Genomic DNA, 22,426 nt, shown 5'->3' with positions numbered 1-22,426 from the left:
GTTAAAGTCCAACATCTAATTTTAGCAGCCTAAGAATATTAAATAATTCTAAATAATACTAAAAAATTAAGTTCTATGTTCTGAGTTTCTTATTAACAGATTCAAAAGAGTGGCAGAGGGAAAAAAGGGCTACAGGTTCAAAAGTGATACATATCAGGAGTTAACAAAAATAATTTTTTAAATTATGTTAATAGCAAACAGGCTAGTCATTAAGAATAGCTTCAATCTGTCAAATGTGCTATCCTGTCAACATCCTAGGAAGAGTATGATAATGACAAAAACAAACATCCCTGACACAAACCCAAAATCTAGAAGCTTACTGAGAAGTTACCATGTGCCAAGAACTGTTCTAAGCACCTTACATATTCATTTAATCCTATCCTCATTTTGCAGAGGAGGGAACCAAGGCACAAAATAGTTAAGTAGTTTGCTAATGTCATACAGCTAGAGGGGGCTGCAGCCATGATTTGAACCCTGACAGTATGATTCCAGAGCCCACACAATTATTCCCAGCACAGGGATCAGAAACACTTCATAAACATTCTTCAATTAGGAGAAAGAGCAGGCCTGATGTTGCTCTTTAGAAGAGCCTGATTGGAGGAATGGTCCTTGGTTTTTAGAATTTTCCTTACATTACTAACTGATGTGGCTATTTTGAATGCCTGGGACAATAAACCCTGCTGTACCAGCTTGCCTAGATTATTTGTGCAAAGAAGGTGATTTATGATGAACATGTGTTTTTCCTCTGAGGGTCTGAACTGCTTACAGGACTGGCCTTCAATAAAAACCCTGGGCAGGCTTCCCTAAACACAAACACTGCACATGCATTGCTGTAATTCACTGCTGGAGGAAGACGTATGTTCTTTGTGACAACTCATGCCCCCAGAGAGAGAACTTTGGAGCCTGTATCTGGATTCCTCCAGACTCTGTCTGATGTACTTTTTTCCCCTTGTGAGAGTCCTTTTGCTATAATAAACCATACCAATGAGTACAACTGCCTCCAAGTCCTAGGAGTCCTTCTAGTGAGTCACCAGAGGTATGGGTGGTTGCAGGACCCCCAAAACAGTAGTCATTTCAGTCCCACAAAGCATCCTTATCAAATCTACTTTCGGATGATTACATGGTTTTTCCAAGTAGTTTTACCCAAAAGAAAGGTCTGGATTCATGTGTAATTTACATTTTTTGTAAATTCATTTTGGTTTAAAATTTTTGACCTTTTATAAGCAAGCTGAATATACTGTAAGCTAGTTTAAAACACAGAAGACACACATAGCCTCATCAGATCAAGTAACATTTTCCAGAAAACACTTACATGTAATGGCTGTTCCGCAACTACCAACATTCTGTGTTCAGCATACTTCCGCACATACTCATACACGTTCTGAGGAGTGACTGGTATATTTACACCATTAGGAATAAGTTCCACCTGTGAAAAATTTAGCAGTGCTGTTTAAAAGCAATTTTGTCAAAGCAGTAATAAGTTCACAGTTCATAAAACAATTTCCTAAAAATTTTAAATCTAAAGACAATTCTGTATCTGACAAGTATCTAAGGGATGCAAACATTCTAGGCCTAAGTAACTATAAACTCTTAGACCTCTCAGTCTGTCTCACTAACTCTCCATCCATTCATCTCTTTCTCTCCATCTCCTACTGTGTCTTTTCTCTGTGTGTGTGTGTGTGTGTGTCTCTTTCTTGGTCCCTATTTATCTAAATTGTTTTTCTATATGTCAAGCACAACAGACTAACCAAATTCTCCTGCCAGAATCAGAAAACCACACATGTGCTTTACCTGTCCTCCACCCTCTTCTTTACACAGGTCAATTGCAAATGCCAAATCCATCGCTGAGAAAACAGCATCAGCATCTGAACTCTGAGAAGCAAGTATTAGTTGCCGCAAACTCTCATACATCACAGGGTCAAAAAAAGCAAAATCATGCCAATTGACCTAAGAAAGTAATCATATGAAAATCGATTATGCAAGAAACATCTTAACTGAATTCATTAGTAAGCTGAAATCTATGATAAAGAATTTTATCTAATTTGAAGATTATTCTTTATCAGCTTATCTTCCACTAAATATAACTGATCTAAAGAGGTAAAATTTTAATAAGTCTTTGGCTCTGATAAATACATTTAATTTTCAAAGCATGAAAAATATGCATTTTAAAAAAATTTAAAACCAGGAGTATACTGGGTTTTTTTTTAAGTTGTAAAGTAATTTATTTGTAGAAACCAGCACTAATTATTGCAAAGTGATTATGCCGAGCAACTGGTCCTAAGCTAAATACACATCCTGTTTAGCCTTGACAATAATCATAAAATACAGATTATTAATTCCAGATGATAAATCTGATGTCAGAGGAATCCAGTAACTTGCTGAAGGTCACATCATTGGGTTAAACTTGAGTCTATTTGATTCCTTAATCTTTTCCATAAACCCTGTTAAAGGCTCAACATTTCTATGTTGCTGAGCTTTAAGTCCAGTTCTTTCTCTGCACAAGAACATTTTAGCTGGAACACTTTAAGAAGTCAATAGAGTCAGAGTTTAAAAAGAAAAAAAAAGAAGAGGAAAAAATATGTATCATAGTATGATATGCTGTAATAATAGAAAATAATATTCACCAATGGGTTTGAGTAAAGAAAGTTAAGACCCCAGCTTTAACAATGCTAATCATATCCAATGTGTGTTGTGCATCACTAGAAGAGACTGTAAAGTATTTTGTTGTTTTGTGATTATAATTAGTATTATGCATTAATTTAAAGGATGTCGTTTCTCTCCCCCAACCCCCTGTCGTAAAGGAATGTACCAGCTGTCAAACTATCAAAACACATAAAGAAAATAACCTAATTCTGTCACCCAGAGATAATTATCAAGCATACTATGCTATATTTTCTTACATCCTTTTGTCCCTCTAGCCACCTACATCTTGTGTATATTTTTGAAACTGGGAATGCTCTTTTCAATACAATACTACTTCTATTGCCACTACCTGCTAGAACTTACTGAGCACTATGTGCCAGGCGCTATACTGTTTTCTTTACCATTTTATAAATGGGGAAATATGCCATAAATGTCAAGGGATTTGTCTGCAACAGGATCCAGGTCTGTCAAACCCTCCAAACCCACCTGTGTGTCACCCATTCTTCTATGCTCTCTCCTCCATGTATTCAGATTTTCCCCATGCCATTAAATGTTTGAAAATGATTTATAATGGCTATAATGCTTTAAAATTTAACACTAATTTAATGCTATATATATAATTATTTTATGAAACAAATTTTTTGCAATGTAAAAGCAGTTAGGTTCATTAAAATCACTTACTTTCCTACCAAGCAACACTTTAATCACATGTCTATTCAATGTGATAGGACATAGTTCATTCTGTAACAGACACAGTCCAAGAATCCTAAAAATAAAAAACAAGCAAATAGTATTTAAATTCAAAAATAACTCCAGAACACATAACGCCCCACACATATATAATATACATAAAATATGTTGAGAAATTTTTATAGTAGAACATATACACATTTTACAAACTAATATATTTTAGAAAGTCTCATAAACTGAAATTAAAAAAAAATTCAAATACAAGATTATTTTACCTGCCAATGTTTCTGAAACAATTCAACCTTGCTTCTGTGTTTTTGCCAGGCCTTGGAGTATAAAATCCTCTTTTTCCAGGTTGGTAAAACAAAGGGGCATTGTCATCACCATCATCTGTGTCATCTAAATCCATATCTACTACACTTCGACTAGAACCATGACGCTTTCTGTTTTCCTAATAATAGAGTTTCAGAGATTAAGACCCAAGATTGATTTTATTTGTTTATATTTTAGTATATGTGTCTACAAGAAAAGGATTATTTTTTATTAAAAAATGCCATTATAACTCACTCTCTTTAAAATTAACAATAATAATAATCCAGATACCCCCTCCAAAAAAAATAACAGTAATATTTTTGACATTACCCAAGATTGATTTTTAACAGCAAAACATACGAACTGGTTCGCTAAAGTACTTAAATGTAAAGTTTGATAGGTAAAGCCACATTCATATTTAAATGTAAATAAACTTTAACTCATTCTTTCAGAATTGTGATATACAAAGCTTGTGCCTGTTAACTTCTCTATCCATTTAAGTAAAACTATTTAATGAAAATCTGGTAGCTTCTTTCACCTTGATTCCTTAAATATATTTTCCTTGGATATAGAATTCTGGATCGACAATTCTAAAAGCACTTTAAGGATGATGCTCTCTGTTGTCTTCTGGCCTTCACAGTTTCTGATAAGAAATCCACTGCCTTTCAAATCACTGTTTATCTATATGTAAGGCACTATTCTTTGCTTCCTTATTAGTTTTACAGCAGCTTGATGATGTATCTAGACACAGTTTTCTTTCAGTTTATCCTTTTTAGGGTTCACTGACCTCCTTGAATCTATAAATCTATGTCTTGCATCAAATTTGGGAAGTTTTCAGCTATTGTTTCTTCAAATATTTTCCTGTAACAATCTCGTTCTCCTGGGTACTCCAGTGACATGCATGTTTGATATGGTCCAACAGGTCTCCGAAAACTGTTGTTTGTTTGACATCTTTTCTCCTTCTATTCTTCAGAAGGGATAATTTCTATCTATCTTCAAACTGACTGATGAATTTTCCTCTGTCATCTTTGTTCTGCTATTGACCTATTCAGTGAATTTTTTCTTTCATACATTGTACTTTCTAAAATTTTTCCTTGGTTCTCTAGTTTCTATTTCTGAACCTCTACCTTTCCATTCATTTGTGTTTATTTACCTTTATCTCACAGAACATGAAATAATGTCTTTGATAATTCAAACAAGTGGGTCATCTCAAGGCTAGTATCTATTGGTTCTCTTGCCAGGAGAATTAGTGAGCCTCTGTTGGTTCTTTGTATGTTGAATAATTCTGGAGTGTGTCCTGGACATTTTGAATACTAAGTTGTAAAGCTCTGGGTCTTGTTAAAATGACATGGAGAATGTTGATGTTTTTTGGCTTTGGTAGGCAATAACCTGGTTACGTTCAGCTTGGAAGTGTCATCTTCTGTGTGCAGTGGTTCCATTACCAATTAAGTTTTCAAAGCCTTTTAATTATACTATTGCGTCTGCCCCGCATATGCACCATATGGGGTAGTCTGGGGCTTGGACAGTGATTTATACTGTAGCTTATTTCTTAAAGCATGAACTACCTTCCAGTTAAGACGGAGTAATGGGGACCAGTTTTACTCTCCTGCCTGAAACAACGCTTCAAAATAACAGTTTTTCAAATTTTGACTTCCCTCCTATCGGTGTGCTGTTGTTTACTTTTCAGAATCCTCAAGCAGTTCCTTTTTGTATTTTGTCCAGAGTCTTTAGTTGTAGTCAGTGAAAGAGATAAGATTATATCTTGGCTGGCACTGAAATTATCAGGTAGCTTACAAATTGAAATGCATCATGCACTTTAAAAAAGCCTTCTTACTGCTATACCATATGTCACATTTTCTCTGGATCTCTGCTGCTTACTGGAGGAAGGAGACCTAGGAATCCACAGGACTGCTCTCCTTCTCTGATATTAATTAATGACATCTCTAATTTAAGCTTAATTCAGCCTGTGCTCAAGTGGAGGCAGCCAGTGAGTGGGGTTACACTGAACCCTAACTCAACCAGTCTTGATTCTGTATATGACACCTTTATACTAATCTTTGCTTTTTCCTCTACTGTAATCAAGCATTTTACTGACAAAGACATAGTTTCTTTGTAAATATGCTTTCCTTTCCCTTCTGTAATTTAAATTCCAAGTGCTTATTATTAGCACATGTACAAAACATCCCTTACCTGTACCTTTTCTGAGGAGTCTAATAACCCAAGATCCAGGATACTATCAGCTCCATTTTCCCTAAAAACAAACAAACAACTTTCACATTTCAGATAACTGAAATTCTAGAATTTAGTGTAGAGAAAACCATATGCATTTAAATTTATAAGAATATATAAATACATTTAAGTTTTGAAGTAAAACAATATCTAGGACACTTACTAGTCTTAATGCAGTTCTAGGAACAAAAATGTTAATAATATACACAAAAACACAGGATGCTACATGTATGATGCAAGACAATGAACTAAAGGCTACCTGATTTAAGACAAAATAAATGCAGTCTTCATAGGGGAACTGAAACTTGAGCTCAGGGGAAGCATTGTAAAAGAACAGAAAAATGTTCAGAAAGCAACCACAATAGGAATCAAATGCTCTAGGGTATTTAATTATTCTAGAATACTACTGTTCAATCCGTAAAGCCAGGTGAAAGCAGTCAATATTATATTCTTGCATTCAATAGAAAACACTTCTAAATTAGCAACCCTTACATATATTTACAAATATCTTTTTTATCAAAAACACATTATTTGCAACTTTTTCTATAATGGGCTAAGCTATATCAGTGTGTGTTGATACTTCCAGAAACAGGGAAGAGGAATAAAGACATAGTATATGAAAGTCAAGAGAAGAAAAACAGTAGTAACAGCAAAGAAAATAAACTTCTAGCAATAGTCTTTGGCTTGGACCATTCAAAGGCTCTGAGACAGGTAAATAGCTGGAAGTAGGTGGCTATTTAGTTTCAGGGCTTAGCCTACCCACTTAACCATCTCTAGGACTATATCTAATCTAAGTTCCTCATTCAATATCATGACTAGGAGAAAAATAAACAGACATTTTCATCTAAAATAACACTTCAAAGCCTTAAACTGGATATCAGAGTAGCCCCAGTAGGGCACAGATTAAGTATGGCATATCTTCCTGTCCCTTTTACCTGTCACCTGGGGAAAGGAAGGATAAGTAATTTAACTGTTAGATATTTTTAAGTTTCATATTAAAACAAATATACTACACAACAGAAAGCAAAAACTTGCATAATTTTTAAGATAAATCAGGAGGTCTAAAAGAAATTTCATGTTTATTGCAAGGACTCAGGGATTACACCCAATTCCTTGAGGTATTTGGCCTCTGCCATTAGGGGTATTCATGTGGAGAATGAGATGTACTTCTTTATAAGTTAGTTTCTAAATAAGGTTCGTAAAAAATCTTCAGAACCTAAAGTGACTGCTAAAATTCTGCCCTTCTAATACATGTGAAGTCAGCTGTCTCACATGGATTTTAAGCCATCTCTTAAAAAGCCATTTAAAGTCTTGTACTATTTAGTATAAATTTTAAGATATGGTGACAGCCACATCCTAAAAATAAAGTAGCTGATGTTTAAACTAAAATGTCTTCCCAATTGTATACATTACCGTCCATGTGCAATAATGAGTTCCATGGCTTCATCCACTCTTGCTCTCAGAGAATCTTCACTTGCTAGAAGAAGAAGAAGCTGAGCTGGGGATAATTCCAACAGCATGCCAGTGATTTTACTTGCAAATGCCTGTAAATGACAAACAAATGTTATTTGCCTCTACTCTGAAACCTCTTGTCTAAATCAGCAATCTTTTATCAGAAAAAAAGAAAAAGAAGAAGAAAATGTAAGAAACTTGGGTAACAAATAGGAAAAAAAAAATTCTGAACCAGTAACAGATTTTATTAAATTGGAAGCTTAATTATAGAAAACTTTGGTAGGGAATTAAATAGTCTATGCACTAGCAGTCTTATTAAAGCTAGTTTAATACTGGGTGACAAGCCTTTTTTAAAGGTTTTTGATACCCATGAGTAAACATAAAAATACTCAATTTTCATTTTTTTCCCTTCCTCATCAGAGACCTGGAAACAGTTTTTTCATTTAGTGTAGCAAAAAGGAGGTAAGAAGTGAAGGAGGGAGAAGGAGAAAGAAAAAGATGCCTATATTTAAGGCTAAGGATTCACTGAAATATAATTGGTTGACTCTGTTTTACTATTCTTTTGCTATAACATGTACATATAGTTATGTATAAAGACAAAAAAACACAACTAGGTTATGTTTCATATTCCATGAAAGAAACCTCTGACAGAATATTCAAAATAAAATCTTCCTGTCATACGTATCCAGAGTAACGTACATATAGCGGATTCACTTCATTGTACAGCAGAAACTAACACAACACCATAAAGCAATTTTACTCCAAAAAAAAAAAAAAGAGTAAAGTACACTATTTGCAATGTGTTCTAGCTGCAAAGTAACAATAATTTGTACAAATAAGGGTACAAATAAATACAATGAACAGATAATTCCTTAGCACACAAGGAAATTACTAGGTAGAATGCCAACCTGGCATAGGTAGTAAAAACATCAAGCTATATATACAATTACTCTCCAGTAAGTCCTGCTTCTTTCCCTCCCTAAAGCTTCCTTTTTATTGCAGTCCTCAACCACATGGCTTTCCAGTAGCTGGCAACTTTTCTTAACTGAAAACCAAAAAGGGCACAGCCAGTTAAGAGGTAGCTAAGTACACCATACATACCGGTTGCATTGCTTGTACACGGGGATAAAGTCTCTCTCCGAGCGCCTGACGATGTGCTGGCAGAGGATCAGGATCATCACTAGGATTTCCTTCAGAGGCTGGTCTGAAGGGCCTAGTGTCGATGGAAAGCTGTCTTCTAAAATCCCTGAAAGATGAACAAAGCTATTATGACTTCATTCCCTTGTCTGCAAAATGAAAATATCAGTGCAACTAGTAACAAAGTTGGAAAACCAGAGCATACAGTTAGCTCCAGTTATGGTACTAGGGTGGAAGAATGCCTAAAGAATGATGGTGGGGAAATAAAGATTATCTAGATTTTGGCACTCGAAAATCCATAAATCTGCAATGCATAGGTTAATTTGATTCTAAGGGAACAGGACCTTAAAATACCAAAAATCAAAAGTCCACCCATATTTACTGGAAATTTTAGTCAAAAGTAAAATGCTACCCATCCTAACACATGAAAAATTACAGGTTTAAATAACACAATTGCCACAATTAAAATTTTAAAACAAATTTAGGAAAGCATGATATGAAGTTAATAAAAATTTCAAAAAATTAGGAACTTGACTGGGATAAATAAAAAGCCAATATAATTTCAACTGCCTCTGGGTTTTTAAAGCAGAATATTTTAATAACAGTTGGTTAGACTTTTTTAGTTACAATACATATATCCAATTATTAAAACTTTCATTTTCTAAAAGTCCATAATTGAGACTCTTATTTACAGGCCTACCTCCAATTCATCCAGAAAGATGGTACTCAATAAAAGACACAAAATCATCTCACCTATCCCGATCTCTCCGAGAACCTGCTCGCAAGCCACTACTCCTCCTCATCTCCCTTTCTCTCTCTCTTTCCCGATCCCTCTCTCCTCTGTTCCTTAATCTCTGCATTAAACCTGGAAAAAAATATGAAATACACTTTTGTTTAGATGAATGTAAATGCAGCTACTTTAAATGTTAAAGTCAATGTGAGGACATGAGACAAACATAATAAGAACATGACAACTGTAGATCATCTTCCTTATCATCTGTGTAAGTGCCTTTCTCTCACTCTCCGTATGGTTTTGAGGGTTGGGGGTGATTCTGTAGAATGAACCTGGTAGGTAATAAATGTTCACTCAGTATTTGTTTAATGAATTTATCCCCTTGTCATGTCAAAGCTGTAAAATAATATGTAGCAACTGGGGCTATGTTAGTTCCACCATAAATAATGCTGAGATTTCTTACATATTTGAATATCTTCTCTATTCTTAGTTTTTGGCATTAAAGGCATTATAGCCACCCAGCTATTATTATTCTTAAAACCTTAAGCATAAACCAGGGTATGGTTTCCTAAGGAGTAAGCAGAAAAGTTATTTCTGAAACATCATGACTTCCCAGGTTTCCTCATTCACACTTGACAATTTTTTATTATAGGACTATAGAAATTCAAATGGTGAAACTAATGATGAAAGGCTGAGGTACTCTCCCCATCTTTTCATCCTCAATTCTTTCCAGAGCTCATTCAGTTTTTTTCCAGACCTCAGTCAGCTTTTATGGTGCCAGTTTACAGAACCCCAGTAAGATACAGCTACAGCCTAGGTAAAACACAGGATTTTGTTAGTAACTCCTTCTCCCTCAATTACTACATCCATCCACCTACAAGACTGACGATCTTCTGCCCCTACCTTACATGAACCCCCAGTTTCAACCTTTTGTAGTTTTCACACATTTTTAATATGCTAATTGTAATCCTGAAAATTAGGTAAGAATCCTAACCCCAAAGTGCTGATCCTCAAGGAGGCAAAGCTTACACCAGGATGTTAATACAGAAAACCTTCTTACCAAAAAACAAAGTCTTGCTAAATTAAACAGTGAAGTTGGTGACACAGCCAACTTACATTTGGTTGCAAGCTCCATCTCATTGGAGACTGGAACGACTCTGCAAATTATACTTTGAAAAGCACTGTTCTAGACAATAGCATTTTCTTCTAAGTATCTCTACTTATTAAATACAGGGATTGGGGGAATCCTGCAGTTTGCTCTTTGAATTTTTATATTACCATAGATCTTAAACCTCCCACTCCCCAGACATTATAATTTGAGATGGAAAAAAATAGTACAATCACAACCATTTATGGAAATAAGTGTGGCAGTAAAAGAGCAAACTGGTAAATTGTCAATTATAGTAGTTTAAACATGATTAAATCATTAATCTAGAATAAAATGGTATAAAAGTGTAAATATACATTAACGTTCTCCCACTGTAAACATATATAACCGTGATTATCATTGTTTCCATTAAACAAGGTAAGAATTTGTATGTGCTTGTTACCTGTAGAGTACTTACTTGTATGAGTGCCTTTGTTGGCATTTTGGATACAATCTAGATTTGGCAGTTTTTCATTGGACAAAAATGCTTGTGCAATGGCTGTATAAAAACTTCGTGCTACACCACTGCCCTCTCCTGGTTCATCCTTAAATGTAACTTTCACCCTATGTACAGCCATAGGTGTAGTAGCACATCTTCGACCAAAGTGATTGTTAAGTTGCCTCATGGTCTGCTGAATAAGAAGATCTCGATCCCGATCAACCTATTAAAACACAACAAAAAGTAGTAAATTCAGTGTTGGAAACCACCTTGAAATTTTTCTATGTAAAATCTGAAAATCTAATTTTAGCTTTTCCTTGACAGCTGAAATAGCTACGAAGTATTTGGGTTCTCAAAAGCTTATATTCCAAATAACACTCTAAATCATACAAGAATATCTTACATTAAATCAGGAAAATGGAATTTAACTCAATTATAACATTTTCTGAAAAGGTCTACCAATTTGGTAATATAGCAGGATAAACTGCAAGTAGATCAAAGTGTAAATTTTTTTTTTTTTTAATAGTGAATCCTAGGGAAAAAAACATAGCATATTCCTTTGGTGGCAGAATACCATAGCAAAGTAAAAGAAAAATGACAAACGGGAAAAAACATTTGCACCTTCTATTACCGACAAAGATTCATGCGTAGTGTATATATACACCTAGCGTTTCTAAAACAATTGAGGAAAAAACACTTTAATAGGAAAAATGGCAACAAACAGTTCCCAGAAAAAGAAGCAGCCATAATATATGAAATATATGAAACAAAGTTTAACTTTGCTCATAATAAGAGAAATACAAATTTAAACTATATTGCCTATCAGACTGGCAAAAATCTAAAAAATTGACAACAAACTGCTGGCAAGACTTTGGAAAATCAGGCCTTCTTGTGTTCATGTTGAAAGTGCAAATATATACAGACATTATGTAGAGGTATTTGCCAATATTTGCCGAAATTACATATACACATGCCCTTTGACCCATGTCTGTCTATCTATCTCAAAGACACGCTAGCCAAATAGAGAAACACACATAAGGCTATTATTCATCACATCTCTATTTGTAACAGCAAAAGACTGGAAACAAACCCAAATGTCTATCAATAGGAAACCAGATGAAAAAAATTGATACAGCCATAAAATGTGGTGCTAACACTAGGTAGCTGGAAAAAAAGAAGGCAGAACATCTCTCTATATATAGAGCCATGGCTTTCTCTCTAGGATATACTGTTAACTGGGGAAAGCAAGATAGAGTAAAATGTATAATAGCATGTTCAGGGTGGGAGTGGGGGAGAGAGATGCGTAATGAATACACACAGGATTATATATTTTTTGAAAGGTGGGAGGGAAGTAAGCTAAAAACAAGAACAAAAAAAAACCAAAAACCCGAAAGGGGGCAGGGGGAATACAAAGTAAAAGAGACAGGAATGGAAATTAGATTTCTCTGAATACAACCTTCTTCTATAGAGTTGACCTTGCAACTGTAGATATTTTACATTAACTATGAAACATAACAAAGTCAAAAAAAGGAGAGAGCAATCCCTAAAAAGTGAAAGCAAAATGAACTGAAAGGCCCTAATTGTGTGGAGATGAGATGGTAGGTAGCAAAACCACACAAAAGGAATTATTTCAAGTGACTTTAAACAATGTAGTTTGACTGTACATCTCCAACTGGATATGCTCTAAGAACAAAAACTGCAAATAAATCTTGGGCTATTTTCAATAATCATTTTGTTGGTAGTGGTGTTGATGTTATGATTCTAAGACTACTGTATGCATGCTGTTGGATAAAAGCAAATGAGTAATTTTATCAGTGTTGCTGGGAAGCTGGATATTATTCAGTTCAGAAGAAAGGAAGTAAAGACTAAAAGGTGAAAATAAAACAAACTTGTGGTCCTAAATCTTGAATTTGAATTAGGAGTATCAGTATGAACTCATGAAATAATTTTCTTCTTCCTTTTTTAAAGGAGCATTTCCTACTAAAAGGCCTAGAAACAATGACAAACCCAACAGGCAATGAGCAACCTAGAGCCCAGATTATAATCTCAAAATACAATTTCCTGCTAAAAGGAAGCAGGGCTTCTTGAAGAAATGGCTGATTTAAGGTCTGTGACAGAAAATAACAGAAAATGAGACATATCAAAACGTAAGGAAGTTGTCAAAGATTGGACTCTCACTAGCCACAGAAAAGATAATTTGAGCATCAATGAAATGAAGCACATCCAAACAGTTTTAATCCACGTATTCATAATGATACTTAAACGAACAAACCCATTGCTCATCATTACAGGATGTTAGGAAACCAACTGCCAGAGACAGCCATTACTCTAAATTTGATGATTACCATTTATTTTCTTTAAATTTTTAATTACATAGTATATATCCCCTAAACAAAATTGTTATTTGTTTTTAAATTTTATATAAATAGCATACTGTATGTATAGGATAAGAAAATCTAAATACCTTTACCTCTAGTGATAAATCTCTTGACTGCTGATTTCTCAGTTTTTCCATTTCTCTCCGGAATTTTGATTCTTTTACCTCAAAACCACCCAATTCAGTTAGGATCTTAAAAAAAACAACAACAAAACAAATGCATGACAGAATTATCCTCTGAAATATGTTCCTATCAGGCAGAATAGAATGTAAAGTGCTCAAAATACATACTGATCCAGGTTCTGCTCCAACATCTTCCATGAATACCCTGCCGAACAGTTCTAAAGAAAGGCGCCAACGTCCTAGCAGCATATCATGGGAAATGACCATTCCCATGAAGCTACATTGTGGCCTGTAAGAAGTTTAAGGGGAGAGGGGGAAGCAGTTTAGGCAACTCTAAAAACTTCCTGGTTTTTGGTCAATAACAGTAATTACTTGGTCTTTTAATATTCTGAGATCTTAAGTAATTCAAAACCACTTTTCTATAGCTACTCGTTCCTTGGAGAACTTCTTAATTTTACTCCATTATTCCTTCTGTCCTTGACGTAAGGATACATCCCCAGGCTGGCTTCCATCTTCATCTTTAGTTTTACCTCCTCTCCTTAAAGTCCAGTGTCTGTCTCCACTAGATGATTCCCAGACCCCTCTTTAGTTCACAATGGACCAGAATTTCATTGTGTGAAATATATCCACTTCAATCATACTCAACATGGTGAAACTGAATATGGACTCTTCACCACAGTGACAATGCCTCCTGATTTCTTTCAATAGTACCACCTATTTTCCTACTGCACGGACTTGAACAGATTTTATTCTTCCCTTGGTCCCTCCAGAGTGATCAAGTCCTTCATAAGTTTTCTTTTCCTAACCATGGTTTCCTTTTCATCCCCAAAGGCAATATTCTACTTCAGCCCCCTTTTTAACAACTAGCCAGAAGGAATAATAGCTTGTCTCTCTACCTCTAATTATTCTCTCCTTCAATCTATCTGCTTCTACACATTCGAACCATCTCAGCTCAAATCATATTGTCTCTAGGAAGCTTGGGCCATCCCAGTCCCTAATTCTTCCTTGCCTTTTATTGTTGTTAGACTGTGTACACAAGATGTATACAGTTTCCTAAACTAGTTTAACTCCTCCTAAGCAAACCAAAAAGAAAAAAAAAATCTGACATTACATAACCAAACATCATACAGCATAAAGCAGACACTCAACAAATCATTAGGTGATCAGCCATACTGAGTCACAGTATATACTAGGCAAATTTTTACTGGGAAAGCAAAGAACCTACCACTTGCAAGAGATTTACTAAATGTGAACCTGGCAAAGGAGTGAGCCCAGACAAATGTGAAAGTCACAAATCTATAAAGCTCTTTTTTTTCACATGTTCCCCTCCCATAGCTGAGCTCCTGCTAACAAGTGTATAATTGACAATTTGACATGGATATATACTTTAACTCAGTACTGAACGTTAAAAACAGAGTCAGAATTTCTTCAGTAAAAGGAGGAGAAAATCAGAATGCCAATCAATCACAAAACAGTCACAAAAAAACAAAATCCAGAAAACTCTAAATTTCTGATTTATAAACTAGGAAAACACAAATAATATTTCATCCTATTATTTATATACAAATAAAATACAAAGAAAATTATAAATTTTCTAAATAAAAACTCTTACAAAAATTATAATAGCCATAAAGTAATCGCATAGAAAAACTATCTTCACTTAGCAAGTACCTGAAAGATGTAAGAGGTGGCCCTTCACTTTCAGTCAGTCCTATTTCTGCGAGTAAACTGCTTTTCAATTGTGCAGCAAGATCGTGAGCAGATGGCCCTGGTTTTGAACTCTCAGCTTCTTCTGGCACTACATTCTGTTCTTCCCCTTCCTTTTTTTGCCGATTTTGCATGTTTGTTACATTTTTCAAATTGGCAGCATAAGACATTTTAGTTGGAAGAACCTATGAATTTTTACATTTAAATGTTAGATATTAAAAAACAAACTGACTAGATTTCCTTTTCAACTTACTAATACTCCACAGAGATCACATGGCAGTTAAATAATTCCCTTCTGGCACTTCAACTACAAAGATGCAATCTATTTCTTGTCTATCTGATTCCCATGGATGAGCACCAATTCCAGTGCATTTACCAGAGCAGCCTCAGAGAACTTTTCAAGGTATCTTTATAATATCTATGGTTACTTAAGTGTCTTATGTGCATAAAATTCTCCTTTATCACTTAGATAATAAAGAAAATTCTATTCAAGTACATGTCTTCTATATGCCCACTCTTAAATGGTGTTATTACTTTTTCACTGGAGAAACAGTACAGTATAATTTCAGGCTCTCAAATCAGACTTTCATCTAAAAACTAGATCTGTCATTTCACTAGTTGTATTACAACAACAGACATTCCCACGTGAAATTTATGTAATCTCTCCAAGCCTTACCCATAAAATCAGGATAATAATGTTTTCTACCCAACATGGTTGTAAAGATTAATTGAGACAGTGCCCAGGAGATAGAATTATCCAACAAATGTTAGGTATCATCATTAATATTACTTTATTCCCATTCTAGACTCAAAAAGAAAAGTTACAAGCCAATATTATATATGCTCATATGTATAAAAATTTTAAATATTCAGCAGAATTACAACAATCAACTCCGGAACAGGCAAACACAGCAAGTTAGTCTCAAAGCAGACTATTGACAGTACTGGAATTCCTTTAATTATGTCATAAGGCAAGAATTTCTGATACTTCTGTTATTTGGGTAAATACAATATTCTGAATGCATTTCCCAAAAACTAGACGCTGGGATAAGTGTTCAACTCACAAATATTATATTGCGAAGATTTTTACTATCTTACCTCAAGGCAGTTTCTATCCACTGTAACTTCCATTAAGCATTTTCCACTGCTGGCAGATGAAGAATAAAGACCCTGACTTGGACGGCCAAAAAGATCCTCCTTTCTAGCATTTGGCTGGAATTTTAATAAAAATATTACAGTTACATTGAACACTTTAAAAAAGTAAATTCAACTAAAAAGAAACCTTAAGCCTAGTTTATGTGAATCACCTGCAACAGATGTGGCTGATCAGCCAAGGGGATGGCTTCAGCTAGAGGCACTTCAAATGGGTTTGGGGGTATACACCCAAGGAACGTCATGGAGTCGGAGCGTCGGAAAAATGGATGGTTTTGGCCAGTTTCTGCGGGAAGAGAGTCATCATCCTTATCATTCAAAGTAGCACCTAAACATAAAGAGATAAAATGTTTTTTTAAAAAATTAATTATTGGGGAAGGGTAAAAGGATCTACATCTGCTCAATCCAAAATTCTTGTTATCTCTTTATAAAATTTTAATGCCACTCAAAACAAGTTGATAGTCCAAAATTTTGATAATATTTTAAAGTGGTAATTCAAAATACTGGTTTAAAATGGTTACAACGATAAATTTCATTTATGTGTATTTTAACACAATAAAAACTTGCAAAAAATATTAGCAGTAACAAATACTGTTCTATTTTGTATTGGACAGACACTACCCACATCCACCTCTTCTCTCTCTAGAGATTTAGACCTGAATATAGCTAGTTTCCTGAGCATGTTCAGGACCTGGCTCACTGATGACTCCACAAAAGGGGCTAAAATTTGAGCATCTGCTTACTTTTAAGTTCTGATTCCTCTATAGAAGAAGATAAACAGAGAAATGTCTGGGCAACTCATGCATCCCAACAGGAAATCAGCACACCAGCACCAACTCCCATTAATGGAATAAAACTTTTGTCAGTGCTTACAGTATGCTGTGAAAATAGCAGTGAGCTATGGCTAGGTTCTCAAAAAATAGCAGTTAAAGTTAAGTTGTCTTTCCCAGGCCTGAATAAAGTACTACATGATAATAAGAAACAGGCAAGCAGACTATCTGACCCCACTAGAAAAGTATTTTAATTCTACTTGAAATTATACCTGAAAGCTACAAATAAAAGAGTGTAGAAAATCCCCAAATTTCTTGAATTTGGAATATTTTCTCTTTTTTATTGCATTAACTGTTGAGTTTTGATGTAATAGGGAGTTATAACTGGTATTTTCCATTTTCTTGACTCAGTCTATTTTGCATCAGTATTAGCAAAAGTTCTGCTAAGACTTTATTCAAATGTACGTAGTACCAACACACTTAAGAATAAAGGTAAACATAAAACTAAGAGAAATGCAAAGGAGAGATACAAAGTCAAAATAGAAAAAATATTAACTGTTGAAAAAGTTTATAATATTTCTTTAACTCATCCTTATTTATGAAGTAATTAATGCAAGGATATATAAGGAAAAATGGACAGAAAATGCAAGGAACGGGACATAGAGAAGAAAAGAGAAATTCCCACCCAGACAGAAAATAATGAAGTTAAAAAGCTTGAAGGGGAAATACTGAGGCAGCCATTTCTTGAAGTAGATTAGCAGATTTTCTGTACACTAACTTTGATTGGTGTCATCATCATTTTCATGTTCTGAATCTTCATTATCAATACCCAGTTCCAAGAGTTCTCGTGTCCTTTAAAAAGACAAGTGAGTCATTTTACATGAAGTATTTTGTGCTGTATGAACAGGAGCAAAGGTGATGCAAAAAATACTGAAAAGGTTAGTTTAGTATCTAACCAATTTCAAACACTGGGATAAAGTTTCAGACTCTGGGAATGGTAGACTAATCAGCCAAATGTACTACAACTACAAAATAGGTTCAACAGAAGCAAAAGGCTAATCACACCAAGAAATAGTGAGTGCTTACACAAACTCTAATAGAAAACATGATAAAACAATCAGGACAAACTACCTCCAGCATAAAGCTTAACTGGATTCTTAGGTTTCATGTTTTAAGTGAGGAGTAGCTATGGAGAGTGGCTGGATGGACTCAAGCCCACCTGCCCACATGAAATGTTCCTGTTTGCAATGTTCTCCTTACTCCAAAAATCAGACAACGTACTAATGGAGACCACAGCAAGTATTTCTTAAAACAATCTCATGGCAAGTATGGCTACCTTTTGCGTTCCAGCTGAGGTGTATCCAATGTTGTCTGCTGATTCATTGCTTTAATCCAATATATAAGGGCTTGAAAAACATATGCCACATGCTTCAATGAGCAAACATCCAAAACTGGAAGAACATCAGAATGCTCGTCATTATGAGACCGCATTAAAGACAGAGCATAATTTAGGAAGTCGCCTCGAGCAGACATCATTCCTTGACGGGCACTAAGCAATGTGGCACGTCTATAGGAGTAAAAAGAAATGAAGATGTTTACAAAAAGAACACAAATGTGAAATGTACCACTGTTATAAATATGCAAAATTAGGAACTGAGACTATCCATAAATAAAACCTCATTACGCCTGGGCTCTGCCTTAGAAATATAACCATTGTATATTATTTACAGTACTGTATACATTTATAAAGGAAAGAAATTCCAGCGTCCTCTGGATTGGCAGCAGGTACTCCTTCCCCAGAGACAATGGTTCTCAAACTTCAGTGTCCACCAAAATCACCTGGAGGGCTTGTGAAAACAGGTTGTTGGACCCACCCCTATGGGTTCAGTAAGAATGGGTTAGGGTAGGACCCAAAATTTATATTTCTAACAAGCTCTTAGGTGACCTTGATGCTGCTATTCTGGGAACCACACTTTGAGAACCTAAAAGTGTGCCTAAAATGACACCAAAGGCACAAGCAACAGAAGAAAATAAAGAGCACTGGACTTTACCCAAATTAAAAAACCTATGTCCTTCAAAGAACACCTTCAAGAAAATGAAAAGACAATCCACAGAATGGGGCACAATTTCTGCAAATCCTGTATCTGAAAGGAAGTTGTATCCAGACTATATAAAGAACTCATAAAATTCAATAATAAAAACAGAGGCCAGTTAAAATGTATAAAACATCTAAGCAGACATTTCTCCAAAGATACACAAATGGCCAATAAGCACATGAAAAGATGCTCATCAGCCATCACAGAAATGTAAATCAAAACCACAACGAGAAACCACTTCATACCCACTAGGATGGCTATAATCCAAAAGACATATAATAACAGGTGTTGGCAAGGATGTGGAGAAATTAGAAACTTTATACTCTGCTATTGGGAATGTAAAATGGTGCAGTCACACTGGAAAACAGTCTGGCAGTTCCTCAAAAGGTTAAAGAGAGTTACCATGTGATCCAGCAATTCTACAATTAGATATATACCCAAGATAATTGAAAACACATTATCTACACAAAAAACTGTACACAATCTGTTCACAGCAGCATTATTCATAATAGTCAAAAGGTGTAAACAACCCAACTGTCCATCAACTTATGAGTGGAAAAACAAAATGTGACATGGAATACTAGGAAATAATGTATTGATACATGCTAAACATGGATGAACCTTAAAACCATTATGCTAGGTAAAAGAAACCACATATTGAATGATTCCATTACATGAAATGTCCAGAATAGGCAAATCTATAGAGACAGAGAGTAAATCAGTGGTTGCTTAGGATTAGAAAGTAGGGGAAAACGGGAGGTGACTGCTAATAGGTACGGGGCTTCTTGTGGAAACGAATAAAGCATTCTAATACTAATTGTGATGATGGTTGCACAGCATACTCAAAACTATGGAACGGTATACTTTAAATGGGTGAACTGTATGGTATGTGAACTACATCTCAATAAAGCTATTCTATTAGAGTGAGAGTGGGAGCAAGACAGAAAAGGGAACCCTATCACCAATGAAAATCTATTATCAGAAATCTGTGTTCTTTGGCGTAGTGACTAGCCTAATGAAGACAAGGCCTGTGTCTATTGGTGGAGCAGGCTTCCTAGGACAGGAAAGCTGCTGCCTCTCAAGTCTTTATCTCTAATCCAGGTCTTTTTGCCAAGCATTCAATTTTGCATACTAAACATTTCCACTAAATCCTCTCCCAGTTCTCTACATGTTCAAAAGCAGGTATGTCCACTCTACTCCTCTAGATTTTTCTTTTAATTTTTGTATTAGTTATTCAGAATCTAAATTCAGAAGATGTAAATTCTGCCTCCTCCCCGCTCCATACCCCAACACGGCCCTAAGTTCTGTTTGTAATGATTTCAGCGCTCTCTCCTCACTGGCCCTTCACTGCCCTACTTCGGTGACTATTACTTCTCTTGTAGACTCCAACCATAGTCTTGTTAAATTTCCTAAGCAGTCTCCTTAGACCCTTGTCTTTCCTCCATTTATGGTCCACCCAAAGTAGCAAGGTTGTTTAGCCTGAGCCAAAGCTAGAACCAAATTCTAGGACTTCGACTTCAGGGATGGGACATTTTCACTATATAGCACTGCCACTAATCTAGTTTCAATGTGTGGGCTAATTTCTAGTCCTGAAAAAGGTCATTTTATAACTGACTAGAAAGAACACAATAAATACATAAACAAATATACTTTAATTATGATTCTACAGGAGGTAGAAAAAGAAATTTGATTTTAGAAACCAAAGAGCAGCTTAGGTAATTACACAGACTTTCTCCTTCCCAAGTACAAAGTATATTCATATTTAATCGTGGTCAAAATAAGTCTTTCTATGAATATATGCCTTTCAAGGGGGGAGGCCTGGGGAATGAGACAAGGCTATAGACCAACTACTTCAAAAATGAGAAGAATTTAGTATCAGATTACTACAACATGAATGAATTTTTAAAAAATTTTTTAAAAATAGCTTGGATTATAATTTATTTTGCTTCAACTACACAACGGTTTAAAAGAAGTAATGCAAGGCACGTATTTCCTCCTTTCCTTTACAACAGAGTGAGGTCCTATGTAATAGCAATCAAAAAGCTCTAAACTTTTAGGCTATAACGGTTCTGTCTAAACATACAAGCATAAACAAAGAATTTCATACCGTCTGCCTTCAAGCGTTCGTAAACTAGCCTCTTCTCGTGCAGTCATCCTTTCTCTGCGAGCTGAGTTCTGAGAAGCATGAAGAGGATGATTGGGATGTCCCGGATCACCAGCAGATGCTAATGCAGAACCATAACGTAATTGAGCTTCAGTAGAATCCATAATACTGACCATCCAGTTCCAAGTGGGAATAAGCTTTTCTTCTACATAGTTCTACAAAGACCAAACTAAAACAGTTAAAACTATCCAGATAAAGTTAAGTTCGATAGAGTAGTATGATACAGACATTTAAGTACTTGTAACATTAATTCCCATTATACTGGAATTCTCATAACAGACAGCCAAAAAATATATTTGAATGAGTAACTTTGCAGTGGTTTCATACCTGTAAATTTACTGCATCTTGGTAAGTCAATTTCACAGCTGCTGGAATCTGAGAGTATACTAGGTGATTATACTTAGGAATAAGCCCCATCAAATCCGAGATTTGTCTGATGACAATGCTATAAGCCCTGGCTAAACTGCTTGCAGATGTTAAGTAGCTGCTGGCATTGCTAGCTTCCAAAGCAGCTGCTGCAGCTGCAGCACTCGTGCTGATGGTACCACTCCGGCGTAAGTTGGAAGGATCAATATAAATCAAACCTGCTGAACTTGCTATAAGGGAAAAAAAAAGGACAACCATAATAAGCTGTTAGTTGCTAACTGTGTTTCACTAACACTGTATATATTTAAATAAGCTAAAAGATCAATTACATTAGTAAATGTGGTAAATGAGCATTTTCTTAAACCACACTAATTTCAGGGAAGGGAATTTTGTATTTGAACTCAGCAAAACAATGAAGAACTATTCTGAAATTATTTAATTTGTTCTCTAGAGGAACATGCATAATTTTTAAACCTTAGGAACACCAAGTTTACAGACTTGCCTGCTGGTGTGGATGTGCTAGAAGGGGCTGTGCTAGCCGCCCGCTGATGTTGGGTGTTGCGGACAGCCCACTGCATGGAACGGGGAGCTTGGGCAGCACCGTTGGCATGGGAGCTATTCGTGGTTCTCTCTAATGGCTCATCAAGCATAAAGGTCTCCTGTTCTATGTCGTCACTCTGACTACTGCTGCTATCAGAATCACTTGAGTCATTTGATTGCGAATCATCTTCAGAAAAGAAGGCAGGAACACTGCTCGCACCTAAGTTTTTAATTTTTAAAACCAAAATCATTGTGAGTTTGTTGATATCTAAAATTACAGTGTACCCCCTCATTCAGGAAAATATACGTATTAAACAGAATGCCAGACTGTATCCAACAGTCCAAAAAC

The 22,426-nt window shown here is 35.4% G+C and overlaps 1 protein-coding gene across 3 annotated transcripts in view; it reads right to left on the bottom strand.

The window, feature by feature from the left end:
* UBR5 (ubiquitin protein ligase E3 component n-recognin 5) overlaps positions 1 to 22,426 on the bottom strand; it is a 101,304-nt gene that overhangs the window by 5,321 nt on the left and 73,557 nt on the right. For all 3 annotated transcript variants that reach the window (XM_024756546.1, XM_024756547.1, XM_024756548.1), the window contains exons 37-55: positions 22,040 to 22,297; positions 21,499 to 21,767; positions 21,115 to 21,326; positions 18,248 to 18,478; positions 17,690 to 17,763; positions 16,297 to 16,469; positions 16,088 to 16,201; positions 14,954 to 15,174; positions 13,451 to 13,571; positions 13,247 to 13,351; positions 10,762 to 11,005; positions 9,217 to 9,328; positions 8,428 to 8,572; positions 7,288 to 7,418; positions 5,836 to 5,896; positions 3,609 to 3,784; positions 3,325 to 3,409; positions 1,792 to 1,947; positions 1,313 to 1,426 (exon numbers count right to left, since the gene is read on the bottom strand). In XM_024756546.1, coding sequence (XP_024612314.1) covers positions 1,313 to 1,426; positions 1,792 to 1,947; positions 3,325 to 3,409; positions 3,609 to 3,784; positions 5,836 to 5,896; positions 7,288 to 7,418; positions 8,428 to 8,572; positions 9,217 to 9,328; positions 10,762 to 11,005; positions 13,247 to 13,351; positions 13,451 to 13,571; positions 14,954 to 15,174; positions 16,088 to 16,201; positions 16,297 to 16,469; positions 17,690 to 17,763; positions 18,248 to 18,478; positions 21,115 to 21,326; positions 21,499 to 21,767; positions 22,040 to 22,297 — 3,002 coding nt within the window. The remainder of the gene's footprint in view (positions 1 to 1,312; positions 1,427 to 1,791; positions 1,948 to 3,324; positions 3,410 to 3,608; positions 3,785 to 5,835; positions 5,897 to 7,287; positions 7,419 to 8,427; positions 8,573 to 9,216; positions 9,329 to 10,761; positions 11,006 to 13,246; positions 13,352 to 13,450; positions 13,572 to 14,953; positions 15,175 to 16,087; positions 16,202 to 16,296; positions 16,470 to 17,689; positions 17,764 to 18,247; positions 18,479 to 21,114; positions 21,327 to 21,498; positions 21,768 to 22,039; positions 22,298 to 22,426) is intronic.

The sequence above is a fragment of the Neophocaena asiaeorientalis genome, unplaced genomic scaffold (genome assembly GCF_003031525.2).
Source record: "Neophocaena asiaeorientalis asiaeorientalis breed wild unplaced genomic scaffold, Neophocaena_asiaeorientalis_V1.1 scaffold29, whole genome shotgun sequence".
Classification (NCBI taxonomy): domain Eukaryota; kingdom Metazoa; phylum Chordata; class Mammalia; order Artiodactyla; family Phocoenidae; genus Neophocaena; species Neophocaena asiaeorientalis.
This window is presented reverse-complemented; position numbering and strand designations above follow the sequence as displayed.